Source organism: Protopterus annectens, chromosome 7.part0 (genome assembly GCF_019279795.1).
Source record: "Protopterus annectens isolate FY-2018-M chromosome 7.part0, PAN1.0, whole genome shotgun sequence".
Lineage (NCBI taxonomy): Eukaryota > Metazoa > Chordata > Ceratodontiformes > Protopteridae > Protopterus > Protopterus annectens.
The window spans coordinates 762,323,460-762,340,254 of record NC_056739.1 but is presented as its reverse complement, the minus strand read 5'-3'; the positions used below and the strand labels follow the sequence as shown (position 1 = coordinate 762,340,254).

At 36.9% G+C, this 16,795-nt stretch overlaps 1 protein-coding gene across 1 annotated transcript in view; it reads right to left on the bottom strand.

Moving 5' to 3' along the window:
* LOC122806088 (extracellular calcium-sensing receptor-like) overlaps window positions 1–16,795 on the bottom strand; it is a 450,647-nt gene that overhangs the window by 173,591 nt on the left and 260,261 nt on the right. Inside the window, exon 4 of the mRNA XM_044076326.1 lies at window positions 9,512–9,739. Within this exon, the coding sequence (XP_043932261.1) occupies window positions 9,512–9,739 (228 nt within the window). The remainder of the gene's footprint in view (window positions 1–9,511; window positions 9,740–16,795) is intronic.

Sequence of the window (16,795 nt, the reverse complement as noted above, 5' to 3'; positions counted from 1 at the left end):
TATTTAATGATATAGATTTTGCAGAAAATGAAAATTTTCAACAGGTACACACCAGGCAAGACAAAAAAATGGTCAAAAAACAACACCTGTAGGAAAAAGGAGTACAGAACCAGATACAATGGGTACATGAAGTAGACAAACCTCCTACATCAAAAGATGACATCATTATAACGTCTCATGAGGGTGTAGTAAATAAGTACCTTAATTTTCAAATATTCAATTACACCAATATTAAATTAAGCAAGGCACATTTTAGTTTGTTATCTAAAGGAATGAAGTACATTCCAGTCACTGTTTTTAGGATCGTAGACAGTATTTGTGAATTTTAAAAATATATAAGAAAGTTGAATCTAGCTATCATGTTCAAAGACAAGATTCAGGAAACAGGAAGTTCAACTAATAGGTTGAAGAAAAAATGTAGCTTTATGCCAGTTATGAATCAGGATGTGTTAAGATATGAAAAACTGGTCACTCATGACCTGTATGCTATTAACAAACACAAGAAAAGACCTAGGATGAACCTCACCAATGAGGAAATGCATGTTTTGAACAACTTAACAACTAGTAACAACACTAGAGTTATGAAGCCCGATAAAGGGGGTGGAGTTGTGGTATATGACAAAATGGTATACAACACCAAAATACATACAATATTACATGAATCAGGGAATTATGAGACCATTTCCCAGAACGAGCTAAATATAGCATACAGGAGGATCGATTTATTTATTGAGGAATTCCTTTTGGATGACAGAATTACAGAAGAACTTTACAACTTTCTTAGGGTAGATTTTCCCACTCTGGCTACCATGGTAGGCATTCCAAAAGTTCATAAAAACCTCACAGACCCCCCTTTTAGACCTATAATATCGGGCAGCAAATCAAAAACATACCCCTTAGGGGTGGCTATTCATTCTTTATTAAAACATGTATATGACAATGTTGATCATTTGGTAAAAGACTTGTGGCAATTTTTGCGGAATTATCCCACATATTTAACTGGTCAAGAGTTGCTGTTTGTCTCTATAGATGTCATTGATTTATTTATGTGCATACCCAAGGAAGAGGGTTTGGAGGCATTTTTTGACAGTATGCACAGACATGGTAATCTGTCTGGAGACAGAATTCAATTGGTAAGTGATCTTATGTCTATAGTCTTAGAAAATAATTATATATACTATGAAGGAGAGATTTTTAGACAGATCAAAGGCGTGGCTATGGGGGCCGCATGTGCCCCCATATACGCAAACCTTGTTATGTTGAACTGGGAGGAGAATTTTATATTTAAGAGTGAATTTTTTGGTAAAATTAAATACTACTCTTGTTTCCTTGATGATATATATATATCATATGGGAAGGAAATCAGGAAACGTTTGATAAGTTTTTTACATATTTGAATCAGAGTAGTGATTTTCTGAAATTCACATCCCACAGTAACAACATTGGGGTACCATATTTAGATACATTGGTGACGAGAATAGATAAAGTATTTTATTCTAAGATTTATTGAAAGGAAACATTCACGAATTCTTATGTAGACTATGACAGTTGTCATCCTACAAAAACTAAGAGAAATATTTACAAAGGTCAGTGCATTCCAGCTTTGAGAATGACTTCTTCTATTGAAGAGTTGAAACAAGAAATAAGTTTGATTACATCACTGTTTGTTGATAGAGGTTACAACATAGAAATGATGAATAAAATTAACACAGATCTTATAAACCGATGGGGAAATAGTATTGTCCCTCTTTTAGGTATCAAACACAAGGGAATACCAGAGACTTCAGTAGTTGTGAGTAGTAATATTAATAACAAGAGTTATGGTAAGGCTTGTATCATCGAATATGGTCCCTATAGTAATCAAATGAAGTATATATTAAGTAAATATTGGTACACCTTATTGATTAGGGAGGAGATGACTGAGATTTTAGGTCCAAAACCAACATTTGTGTACAAAATGGGACAAAATTTAAAAAGTACATTAGAAAGAGGTAGCAAACAAGGAGATTTAGAGGTAAAGACACATACCAGTAGATGTGGATTTTGCAATCAGTGCAGCAACATCTTAGAAGACACATAAATAAGGTTAAAAAATTACAATAGGACCACAGTATTTTTAAAAAGGGAAATTGTAACACAAAGTTTTTAGTGTATATGGCCAAATGCATAATGTGTCCGTCATACTATATAGGTAAAACGGAACAAAATTTTAAGAAAAGAATATATTCACATATTTATAGTATAAAGAAAAGAGATGAAAAAAGTGCATTGGCAAAGCACATTATCAGCAAAGGTAATGAACATCAGTTTAGGTTTGGTATATTAGAGGTGATAAAAAACAATCCTAGAGGGGGCAATATAAAGAGTAAGTTAGCATTTAAAGAAAGTTATTGGCAGATTTTCACTGATGCAACTACCCCTCCAGGACTAAATGATTATATATCAACAAAAACTATTTTGGATTATTTGTAAATATATATTATATATATATTTTTGTATTTATATATTTTCATATTTCTATTTTTACATCAATGCTTTTAAACAATAAGTTACAAATTATGTGATTTTAGTTATGAATAGTAATTGGCAGCAATTTTAGTAAGTTTATGGGGATATCTCTTTAAATGAGAGTTGAGAATGATTTTTGGCGCCAAATATAAGTATGTATACAATAAGGATTTGATGGATTATGTTCTGAAGAAGCCTACGATTTGTAGGTGAAAGCGCTTAACCTTGTATCTGAAATAAAAGCCTTCTTATTTTACATCTAAGTAGTTGTGGCTGCTTGTTCCTGGGGAATTGGTGACATCGTGATTCACGGAGCCCTGATTGTAAAACTGACTACTGTCTACTACTTGTTTCAGGGGTTATAAAGTAAGCTACAAGCCTGAACAGCCAGCAGCCTTTACTCCCCCCTCCTATCTACCCTGTATCCAACTAACCTCCTCTACTTCATAAGAACCCCCCTTTTACTTGCTATCACTCTGTCCCTGGTTCTAAACCAGCTAGCTCCCTACATACTTACCTGCAATACTAGATCTGCCCACTAGGTGACACCCTCATCCCAACCCTTATCTACTGATTTATCCTCCTGTATTTTCCTCTGTAATTACACTAATACCCCTTAGGTCTTAGACCTGTTCCTGTTTTCTCACTCACCCTTTACTTTAACTGTATACTCTCACCTGTTCTTTTTTTTAATCTCATAGACTCCTGATATACCTCTGATCTTTTCCACTCCTGACTCACCTATTTACCTTCAGCTATCAGCATTGCTGATATTTTATTCTCTAGATTCTCTTTCACTTGTCTCTACCCTCTCCGTTCGCCCTGCGGGCTCACTCCACTCCCTTACCCTACCCCCAATTCCCACCCACCCCAGGGCTCCTACTCTTATACCATCTAACCACACCCTTTCCGTCTTACACTAATCATAGCCCCTCCCATTGTTAATTAACACCAATTTCCCTACTTTCAATTACCACTTCCAATTTCTCCTACCACACCCTACACCTATTCCTTCCACACTTAGCATACCTCCAAACCTATAACTAGAACCTAACAATTTACTCTGCCAGATGCATATGCTACCCTCCTCAGCCCTCTTACAGACATTACTCATACTTACACTTTTACCACCCCCTAACTTTAGCTTACCTGCTAACCTCCTATGAACACCCAATATATCCACACATTCTCCACCCCAACACACCATCTACTTCTCCTTCTCTACTTATTCTCACTAACCATGTTGACATAACATCCACACCTAGCTATCTACCAGCAAAATTCTATAGGATTACCCACATTAGATATGACTCTCCCAAGCTCAGAAATTCTTTAACTCTATATAATAAGTTTCTAAATCTTAGACTTCAAACACTACGCCTCTTTTTGAAAGATGGTGACATTCATCCAAACCCAGGCCCTATAACTGCTACTACCACCCAACTCCACAACCCCAACACCCATCCTATCCATTCCTTTACTAAACCACTTTACTCACTGTTATTAGCTCACCTCAACATATGTAGCCTTAATAACAAAGTTGCACAACTCCATGCTCTCCTAGAAGTCTACTCCTTTGACATTCTTTGTTTAACAGAAACTTGGTTAAAACCTTCAGCTAAGGACAATGAAGTCATCCCATCCAGTTATAAAATTTTGCGACTTGACCGTACAACCAAAAAGTGTGGCGGTGTAGAATCATTTTTAAATTCGGCCTACAGATTAATACCTTCGACCATATACCACCTCAAGTCTCCACCGCTGAAATTCTTATTACCAAGCTTCAACTTAACAAAGTCAAATCCATTTATATTATCTGTACCTATCTTCCTCCTGGTAATAACATTGCCACAATAGAGAATATCCTCTGTTGGCTATCTCAAAATTTGCCTCAAGAAACCATAATCCTAGGTGATTTTAACATTGATTGGAAGTGTTTGAGCAGTTACCACCCTACAAGCCATATAAAGCTTTTTGGTTTTTCACAAACCATTACCTCCCCTACCAGGATAAACAAGCCTAATAAGAAAGAAAGTATCTTAGATTGGATTCTCATAAATAGTCATCTCCAGACATATGAATCTGGTACTCTCCCTGATGATGTAAGTGACCACTCACTAACCTACATCATCATGCATAAAAACAATCTACTTAACCCAACCATATCTAGAACAATTAGAACCAAGAAAAACTTCAACCCCGATCTCTTCCAAAGGATACTAAGAGCATGCAACTGGTCTCCCTTAAAATACCTCCCACTGGAGGAAGCTGTCAATTACTTTAACTCTAACTTCTTAGCCATTCTAGACCACCATACCCCAATGTGCTCTATAAGAATGAGAACTAAATCTGTCCCATGACTTTCAAAAGAAATCAGGCAAAAAATCAAACTCAGAAATAAATACTGGAACAAATCACGATCAACTAAAAACCCAGTAGATCAACAAAACTTCAGGCAACTAAAAAACAAAACTAAAAAAGCAGTACTGTCTGACAAAAGAAACTACTACCTACAATTCCAACCGACCCACCATAATCAACCACAAAAGTTCTGAGCAAGTATTAATCAATTATTACACCCAGGTCAATCCATCACACCAAACCCACAAGGCACAGACCAAAAGAATCCTAAACAGACTGCTAAACCATTAATACCTATTTCACTGAGGCCATTCAAAACCTTTCCAGTCAGCTATCCACTCAGGACTTACCTATATCCAACTATATCACTAACCCACCCTCTACATTTCTCTTCCAGCCAGTCCCAAATACATATATTCTTGCCCTCATCCAATAACTTAAACCATGCACTCCTTCAGCTGACCAGATACCCGCTGAATACCTACAAAAGGCAGCCAAATCTATTGCCTACACCATTTCCATTCTTATCAATAGAACAATCACTGAAGGACAAATCCTTAGCATATGGAAGATCTCCCATATTATCCCCCTTCATAAGGGAGGTAACTCCACTGAACTCTCCAATTACTGTCCCATTGCCCTACTGTCTCCCCTAGCAAAGATCATGGAAAAATGCATCCATAAACAATTGCTAGACCACCTAATCCATAATAACTTACTTTCCGACTCTCAACATGGTTGCAGACCTTCACACAGCACTACTACTGCCCTTCTTTCCTTCACTCACTGTATCAACAAAAAACGAAACCTTAATATGCTTTCCTGTGCACTGTTTATAGATCTGTTTAAGGCGTTCAATATGGTAAATCACCAGTTACTTACAAAAATCCTCAAATCTCTGTCACTAGATGCATTAGCTATAAAATGGTTGCAATCCTATCTGGATAACAGACAACATGCCGTGCTTTGGCACAATATTCTATCTACCCATCAACATAGGGGTCCCCCAAGGGTCCATATTAGGACCTCTCCTAACCTTCACCTAGCAATCCCCCAAGCTACATGCATACAATATGCAGATGATTCCACACATATGCTCAGCCACATCAATATCTGAACTTCACTCCCTTACCCAAAAGGTCTTTAACACAGTTGAACTATGGTTTACTCAACGCTGTCTCCTTCTAAACCCCCAAAAAACTAAACTCCTCCTTTTCACTCCTACTTGTAAGTCCCCCCAATAGACTTCACAGTAACATCCAATAACAGTACTCCTATATCCCCAGACCCAACTACCAAACTACTTGGTATCACCATAGATAATAACCTTAACTTTGACACCCATATTAATAATACCTTAAAATCTGTTAATAGAAAACTGGGCTGTCTCTACAGGATCAAACCCTTTCTCTCTCCTGTAGCAAGAATAACTATTGCTCACACTCACCTAATTTCTACTCTCCTCTATGCCTCACCCATATACACTAATCCCTCTAAAAACAACCTTATTAAAATGGAAAATGCCTACAATAGCATAGCCAGATTTGCTGCAGGTGAACCTTTCAGAACCCACCACTGCATTAACCTAAAGCAACTAGGATGGCTTGAAATACAAAATCAGCTTAAATTCCACCAACTTACCATTACCCACAAAACCCTTTACCATCCTACCAATACCGCTATAGTATCTACCGTCATTATCCCCTACAACAATCTAAAGACCTTACGTTCATCACATAGACTTCTGGTAAATATTTGTAAGTCAAACAACAGGGCTGGAGACTCTCTTTTCTCTAATGCTGTTGGAAAACCCTGGAACCTTCTTCCTAGCGAATTTTCCTCACTTCCATCTATATCACTCTTTAAAACAAACTGAAACTTTTTCTCAGAACACACTGGTTGTGCCCCTGTACCAAACCTGACTGATCTACCACCTTTCTTACTTGGATCTACCTACTCTCTTCTTCTCAATATTCTTGTTCTTTTTCTTAACAACTGACCTAGACCTCGCTAGATTTTTTTACTTACATGCTCTTAATTTCTTTAAGCAGACTAATTTTTAACTCTTATACTGATTATTACAGCTCCTACTTTTTGTTTTCCTTCTCTATGTCAGCCTGTTTACTAATATATTATCTAACTCAGCTGCTATCTTTTTATATGTTGTATTGCAACTACATTTATTGTATTGCAACTACATTTGCATTGTATTAAGTGTATTTGTATATTTAGCACTATGCTATGAACAAACGACCACTGTAATTATTCCATTTTTTTCTTGCAATGTTTAACATACAAATTAATCTTTGTATAATGTGATTATATTTTTACTTCCTCGGAGCTTATCTCCATGGGCCTCTACTGAAAATGGACATATGTCCAGTTAAACTAGCCCGGTCAACAAATGTAAAATAAATAAAAAAATAAATAAAAACTGTGACTCCGGTAAGCATCTTTTGCAAGGAGCAAACACCTGTGCACATCTCATGAGAAGGCCAAAACTTCCACCCCACCCCCCCAAAAAAATCTAAATCTGTATTATTTTCACTTCAAATTTGCTTGAAGAAAAAGTAGATACTGGAGGGCAGTCTAAAATTTGTCTGGCTCTTTTTCTGACATGCATTAACCTTCAACCAACCAGGTATTGTCTGTAAACACTTGAAGAGGTCCTGGAGATCAAAGGTGGTTCAGAGAATTGAGTGCCTTCATCAGGGCAAGCATCTCCTTGATATTTATGTGCTGGCATCTGTCCTTGGTATCCCACACCCACTACACATTTATCCCTCTTGAAACTGCTCCCCAAAAATAGTCTGAGGTATCTATGGCAACTGACTCTATTGGAGCAAGGAGAGAGAGAGAAGGGAAGACCTGGATTTAAGGGTATCTGTTATCTCTACCAAAAACTTTGTTGTCTGACAAACTCCAATACTAGGATCTGAAAAGATAAAGGATGCTGATACTGGAACAAAAGCAATTTTAGATATCTTTGTATCTTTCTCATGTGGAGTCTTGCCAGGGGTGCCTTGAGAATCGTACATGCCATGAAACCCTAAATCCTGAGGTATTCCCTCACAGTGACTGAAGTTTGAGTATAACACTTTAGAAATAGATCTAGATAAAGATCTATTTTTTCCTGTGGAAAAAAAAGTTCTCTGAACTGAGGTGTCTAGGTGATATTGCAGAAACAAGCACAAGAACATACCAAGCACAGATGTTTGCACACCGCAATAAAATCCCAAATCCAAAACTGGGATCAAAAAATAAAAATTAAGCTCAAAAATAAAAAGGGTGCAAACATTTATTGACACGACCAAATAAATCTGTGCAGATTCCTACAGAAAGATTTGTCTCAAATAAATAACTGGCGTAAAACATCATGGTTTGAAACTTAATGCCAAAACTGCATTATTGTATCCTTTAGGAAGTCATCTACCCCAGGGAACTACCACATTAATAAAATGCCCCTACGAATTGACCCAGTCATTTGGGATTTGGGAAGTTTTGTGCATAGTGCTGTAACTTTTGACCATGTGTATATTGTTGTAAGAAAGTACTTCTATATTGTACATCTTAAAAACAAAGCGATTGTGTCTAGATCTAGGGATGTCATTGTCTCCCTTTACTCAACCCTCATCTGGTCATTCATTGAATATAATGTTCCCTTTGCCATGTATCTGTCTGGACACATACAACAACTGGAACACCCACAGAGACACTTTATTAAAAGGTTTCATGTACTAGGTAGACAGAATCAAAGTCACGTCACTATATTCTGTATCCAACAGACTGCTAAAAGGTGACCTGTGTTTGAAATACAAGTCATCCTCTGACCCTTTACTGATGAGTTTACTGCACATCAGCAACTCAAATGGCATCAGAAATACTCAGCCTAAGAATTTAAACATCTTCTGCAACATCAACAGAATGGTTTGGAGAGACTGGTATATTTCACAGACGATGTCACTATTATGGAACATACTCCCCATCCACATAAAGCAAACTTCATTCCTGTCCATTTTCAAGTGCAACTTAGATCCATGGATTGGAAACAGAACATTTACCCCAGGGCTCCCTCCTTTACTACTAATGGACAGATGCAGCTTCTAGATGCCTTATCATATGCAGGGTTCCCTCAAATTATCTGTGGCATGATCCCAGTTATTCTCATTAGAAGTAATATATATAATTATTTACAATGGGATGGGTAAGGCCAGTCAATAACCAAATGGGATACATTATTTCAGACACGAACAGGTAAATTGGCTAGGTTTAAAATGGCCCACAGTGGCATCTAGCTTAGTACTTACCTATGAACCTGTGAACCCAGAGATGACTAATAAATATATTAATTGTCATGCAGAAACAATTGACTAATGAAACTCTAAGAAAATGCAAATGAGCTAGCATGCATATGTGCATGAGGAATGAGCTGGAGAGATTGGGCAGTGAGAATAAACCTTGTAATGAAATTAAATGCTATGACTTGTCCCTGTTATAGTTTTGTGCTTCTTTAGTACAACCATAATCCCAAACAGTGTGCATGATTTAAGTAAATATAAAACCATTTATAACATATTAGAAACCAAAATTAGATCAAAGAATATTAAAACTTTTGTCATACTTGTCTGCAAAATATTCTTACCTGAGTATGTCCTCTAGTCCACTGGATGGCACTAGAGTTAATGATCAGTTTATGTTCTTGAGCTGCTGTAATGCTAAACTTGCCCAGCTCTACAAATATGGTGGTGCCATTAGGTATCATATGCCAGTTAAGGATGTCATACTGAGCAGGTATGTTGCCATGCTCATCAAAATAAATCTCGATGTTTGCATTATTTACAAAGTGCACATTCTTCATATAGTGTAGGAGCTATAAAGAAGAGATGTACATAAATCATCATTATTCATGCAGGTAGTTCGGAGGAATGGCCACAGATAAACCCATAGCAGATATTTTCAAATAGGCTTTAAAATCAATTCACACTAATGATCAAAAAAGAAAATCAGGCGTGTTTATTAATTATCCCAGACCAGTTCACTGTTCTCCACTGATAATCTGATTTGAACTTGTCAGCACTTCTTTGCGATTTCATTTAATCAGATTGCAATAAACAGCCAATGATACTGATTAACTCTATTAATATTTCTTGCAAGAATGTCAGATAAATTCATTCACATTCTTTTTCAGTGATCACTGAGGAAATCTGTCGGTACTTTTTATCAATGATCACAGATAATCCTGTTTGTACATCCTACCAGTATTGCTAGAGAGAACTACTGATAACCCCTACCAGTGATTGCAGATAAAACCATTGGTACTCACCCCCACCCCAATGATTTAGTATGCTGGAATGGTGTAAAATGGGAGATTTACTGTGCTGGAATGGTGTAAAATGTGGGATGGGCTGTCCTGAAATGGTGTAAAATGCAAGATTTACCGTGCTGGAATGGTGTTAAACAAAAGCTTTACTGAGATGGAATGGTGCAAAATGGGAGATTTATTGTGCTGGAATGGTGTAAAACAGTAGGTATAGTGTGCTGGAATGGTGAAACGTGAGATATACTGTGCTCCAACTGTGTAATGTGGGAGACTTACAGTGCTGCAATGGTGTAAAAAAGATCTACTATGCTGGAATGGTGTAAAACAGGAGATTTACCTCTGGAATGGTGCAAAACAAGAGATTTACTAAGCTGGAATGGTATATAACAGGACATTTATTGTACTGGAATGGTGTAAAACAGAATATTTACTATGCTGGAATGGTGTAAAACGGGAGATTTACTGTGCTAGAACGGTGTAAAACATGAGATTTGCTATCCTGAAATGGTGTAAAATGCGAGTTACCATGCTGGATTGGTGTAAAAAGAAAATATTTACTGTATTGGAATGGTGAAAAAAAGGATATTTACTGTGCTACAATGGTGTAAAACAGCAGATTTATTATACTGGAATGGCATAAAATTGGCGATTTAGTGTGTTGGAATAGTGCAAAATGGGAGATTTACTGTGCTGAAGTAGAGTAAAATGGGACAATTACTCTGCTTTAATGGTGTAAAACAGGAACTTTACTATGATACAATGGTGTAAAATGGGAGATTTGCAGTGCTTAGAATGCTGTAAAATGGAAGATATGTTGTGCTGGAATGGTGTAAAACAGGAGATTTACTGTGCTAGAATAGTGTAAAATGGAAGTTATGCTGTGCTAGAATGGTGTAAAACAGGACATTTACTGTGTTGGAATGGTGTTTAATGGGAGATTTACTGCACTGGCATGGTATAGAATAGGAGATTTACTGTGCTGGAATGCTATAAAATGGAAAATATATTGTGCTGGAATGGTGTAGAACAATGTTTACTGTGCTGGAATGGTGTAAAATGAGGTTTACTGTGCTGGAATGGTGTAAAACAGGAGATTTACTGTGCTAGAATAGTGTAAAATGGAAGCTATGCTGTGCTAGAATGGTGTATAACAGGACATTTACTGTGCTGGAATTGTGTTTAATGGGAGATTTACTGCACTGGAATGGTATAGAATTCGAGAATTAGTGTGCTGGAATGGTATAAAATGTGAGTCTTATTGTGCCAGAATGGTATAAAATAGGATATTTACTCCACTGGAATGGTGTAAACCAGTGGATTTACTGTGCTGAAATGGTGTAAAACAGGAGCTTTATTGTAGTGGAATGGTGTAAAATAGGAAATTTACTGTGCTGGAATGGTGCAAAATGTGAGATTCACTGTGCAGGAGTGGAGTAAAATGAGAGATTTACTGTACTCTAATGGTGTAAAACAGGAGATTTACTATGCTGGAATGGTGTGAAATTGGAGATTTACTGTGCTGGAATTGTGTAAAGTAGGAGATATACTGTTCTGGAATGGTGTAAAACAGATTTACTGTGCTGGAATGGTGTAAAACTGGAGATTTACTGTGCTGAAATGGTTTAAAACAGGAGGTTTATTGTGCTGAAATGGTCTAAAATGGGAAATTTTCTGTGCTGGAATGGTGTAGAATGGGAGATTTAGTGTGCTAGATAGTGTAAAATGGGAGATATACTGAGCTGGAGTGGTGTAAAATGTGAGATGTACTGTGCTGGAATGGTATAAAACAGGAGGTATAGTGTGCTGGAATGGTGAAACGTAAGATATACTGTGCTCCAACTGTGTAATGTGGGAGACTTACAGTGCTGCAATGGTGTAAAAAAGATCTACTATGCTGGAATGGTGTAAAACAGGAGATTTACTTCTGGAATGGTGCAAAACAAGAGATTTACTGAACTGGAATGGTATGTAACAGGACATTTATTGTACTGGAATGGTGTAAAACAGAATATTTACTATGCTGGAATGGTGTAAAACGGGAGATTTACTGTGCTAGAACAGTGTAAAACATGAGATTTGCTATCCTGAAATGGTGTAAAATGCGAGTTACCATGCTGGAATGGTGTAAAAAGAAAATATTTACTGTATTGGAATGGTGAAAAAAAGGATATTCACTGTGCTACAATGGTGTAAAACAGCAGATTTATTATACTGGAATGGTGTAAAATGAGAGATTTACTGTGTTGGAACAGTGTAAAATGGGAGATTTACTATGCAACAATAGTGTAAAATTGGAGAGTTAGTGTGCTGGAATGGTGCAAAATGGGAGATTTACTGTGCTAAAATGGTGTACAATTGGAGATGTGTGCTGGAATGGTATAAAATGGGAGATTTACTGTGCTGCAATGGTATACAATGGGAGATTTACGGTGCTGGAATGGTGCAAAATAGGAGATTTACTGTGCTGGAAAGGTATACAATGGGAGATTTACTATGCTGGTATAGTGTAAAAGGAGAGATTTACTTTGCTGGAAACGTGTAAAACAGGAGATTTACTGTGCTGGAATGGTATAAAATGTGAGATTTATTGTGCTGGAATGGTGTAGAAGAGGATGTTTACTGTGCTGCAATCATATAAAAATGGGAGATATATTGTGCTGGAATTGTGTAAAACAGGTGGTTTACTGTGTGGGAATGGTATAAAACAGGACATTTATACTGCTGGTGTAAAATGGGATATTTACTGTACTAGAGTGGTGTGAAATAGGAGATTTTCTATGCTGGAATGGTGTAAAACAGATTTATTGTGCTGGTGTAAAATTGGAGATATACTGTGGAGGAGTGGTGTAAAATGTGAGATATACTGTGCTGGAAGGGTACAACATGGGAGACCTATGAGATGGAATGGTGTAAAATGGGGATTTACTGTGCAGGAATGGTGTAAAATGAGAGATTTACTGCACTACAATGGTGTAAAATGAGAGATATACTGTGCTGCAATTATATAAAATGGGAGTCTTATCGTGCCAGAATGATGTAAAATGGGAGATTTACTCTGCTGGAATGATGTAAATCAGGATATTCGTTGTATTGGAATGGTGAAAATGGGAGATTAACTGTGCTGGAATGGTGTAAAATGGCAGATTTATTGTGCTGGAGTAGAGTAAAATGGGAAAATTACTCTGCTTTAATGGTGTAAAACAAGAGATTTACTATGGTACAATGGTGTAAAACAGGAGATTTGTGGTGCTTAGAATACTGTAAAATGGAAGATATGTTGTGCTGGAATGGTGTAAAATAGGAATATACTGTGCTAGAATAGTGTAAAATGGAAGTTATGCTGTGCTAGAATGGTGTAAAACAGGACATTTACTGTGCTGGAATGGTGTTTAATGGGAGATTTACTGCACTGGCATGGTATAGAATAGGAGATTTACTGCACTGGAATGCTATAACATGGAAAATTTATTGTGCTGGAATGGTGTAGAACAATGTTTACTGTGCTGGAATGGTGAAAAACATGGTTAACTGTGCTGGAATGGTGTAAAACAGGAGATTTACTATGCTGGAATAGTATAAAATGGGAGATTTATTGTGCAGGAATGGTGTAAAATTGGAGATTTACTGTGCTGGAATTGTGTTTAATGGGAGATTTACTGCACTGGCATGGTATAGAATAGGAGATTTACTGTACTGGAATGCTGTAAAATGGAAAATTTATTGTGCTGGAATGGTGTAGAGCAATGTTTACTGTGCTAGAATAGTGTAAAATGGAAGATATGCTGTGCTGGAATGATGTAAAACATGCGATTTACTGTGCTAGAATAGTGTAAACTGGAAGATATGCTTTGCTGGAATGGTGTAAAAGAGGACATTTACTGTGCTGAAATAGTGTTTAATGGGAGATTTACTGCACTGGAGTGGTATAGAATGGGAGATTTATTGTGCTGGAATTGTATAAAATGAGAGTTTTATCATCCCAAAATACTGTAAAATGGGAGAATTACTCTGGTGAAATGGTGTTAACCAGGGGATTTACTTTGCTGAAATGGTGTAAAACAGGAGGTTTATTATAGTGGAATGGTATAAAATGGGAGATTTACTGTGCTAAAATGGTGCAAAATAGGAGGTCTGCTGTGCTGGGATGGTGTAAAATGGGAGATTTGCTGGAATGGAGTGGTGTAAAATCAGAGATATACTATGCTGGAATTTTACAAAATGGGAGTTTTATTGTGCCAGAATGGTGTAAATTGGGAAATTTACTCTGCTGGAATGTTGTAAATCAGGAGATTTATTGTACAGGAATGGTGAAAATGAAAGATTAACTGCGCTGTAATGGTGTAAAATGGGGAATTACTGTGCTGGAGTGGAGTAAAACGAGAGACTTTTTGGTTTTAACCATGTAAAATATAAGATTTACTATGGTGGAATGCTGTAAATGGAAGATTTACTGTGCTTGAATAGTGTAAAATGGAAGATAAGCTTTGGTGAAATGATGTAAAAGACATTTACTGTGCTTAATGGTTTTTAATGGGAGATTTACTCTGCTGGAATGGTATAGAATGGGAGATTTACTGTGCTGGATTTGTATAAAATGGGAGTCTTGTTGTGCCAGAATGTTGTAAAATGGGAGATTTATTCCACTGGAATGGTGCAAAGCAGAGGATTTGCTGTGCTGAATGGTGTAAAACAGGAGGTTTATTGTGGTGGAGTGGTGTAAAATGGGAGATTTATTGTGCTGGAATGGTGCAAAATCTGAGATTCACTATGTGGGAGTCGAGTAAAACGGGAGATTTACTGTGTACTAATGGTGTAAAACAGGAGAATTACTCTGCTGGAATGGTATGAAATGGGAGATTTGCTATGCTGGAATGGTGTAAAATGGGAGATTTATTGTGCTGGAATGGTATAAAACTGGAGATTTGCTGTGCTGGAATCATGGAAAACAGGAGGTTTAATGTGCTGAATCTGTATAAAATGGGAGATTTGCTGTGATAACAGGGTAAAATGGGAGAATGTGCCAGAATGGTGTAAAATGGGACATTTAATGTGCTAGATGGTGCAAAACAGGAGATATACTGAGTTGGAGTGGTGTAAAATGTGAAATGTATTTTACTGGGATGATATAAACTGGGAGACATATTCAGCTGGAATTGTGTAAAATAGATTTACTGTGCTGCAGTGTTGTAGTGTGGGGGATTTAATGTGTTGGAATGGTATAATACAGGAGGTTTGCTGTGCCAGAATGGTGTAAAATGGGAGATTTCCTATGCTTAAATGGTGTAAAATGGGAAATTTACTGTGCTGGAATGGTGTAAAACAGCAGATTTATTATCCATGAATGGTGCAAAATGGGAGATTTATTGTGTTATAACAGTGTAAAAACGGGAGATTTACTGTGTTGAAATAGTGTAAATGTAGAGATTTAGTGTGCTGGAAAGGTATAAAATGGGTAATTTACTATGCTGGAATGGTGTAAAAGGAGAGATTTAGTCTGCTTGAAAGGTGTAAAATGAGAGAGATACGATGCTGGAATTTCACAAAATGGGAGTTTTATTGTGCCAGAATGGTGCAAACTGTGAAATTTACTCTGCTGGAATGTTGTTAATCAGGAGATTTATTATACTGGAATGGTGAAAATGGGTGATTAATTGTGCTGGAATGGTGTAAAATAGTAGATTTACTGTGCTGGAGTGGAGTAAAATGAGAGACTTTCTGGTTTTAACCATGTAAAACATAAGATTTACTATGGTGGAATGCTGTAAAATGGAAGATTTACTGTGCTAAAATAGTGTAAAATTGAAGACATGCTGTGCTGGAATGGTGTAAAGCAGGTGATTTACTGTGCTAGAATGGTGCAAAAAAGCTGATTTGTTATACAGGAAAGGTATAAATTGGAAGATTTACATTGTTGGAACAGTGTAAAATGGGAGAGTTAATGTGCTACAATGGTGTAAAAGTGAAGATTTAGTGTGCTGGAAAGGTGTAAAATGGAAGATTTACTATGTTGGAATGGTGTAAAATGAGAGATTTACTCTGCTGGAAATGTGTAAAATGCGGGATTTACTATTCTGGAATGGTATAAAACAGGATATTTATTGTGCTGGGAATGGTGTAGAACAGGATGTTTACTGTGCTGGAATGGTATAAAACGGAAGATATACTGTGCTGGAATGGTGTAAAACATGAGGTTTACTTTGCTAGAATGGTGTCATATAGAAGATTTATTGTGCTGGTGTAAAATGGGAGATTTACTGTCCTGGAATGGAGTACAATGGGAGGATTACTGTCCTAGATTGGTGTAAAATAGGACATTTACTGCGCTGGAATGATGTAAAACAGGAGGTCTGCTGTGCTGGAATGGAGTAAAATGGGAGATTTACTGCACTGAAATGGTGTACACTGACAGATATACTGCTGCAATTGTATAAAATGGGAGTCTTATTGTGCAGAATGGTGTAAAATGGGAGATTTACTCTGCTGGAATGATGTAAATCAGGAGATTTATTGTACTGGAATGGTGAAAAAGGGAGATTAACTGTGCTGGAGTGGAGTAAAATGGGAGAATTACTGTGCTTTAATGGTATAAACCAGGAGATTTACTAT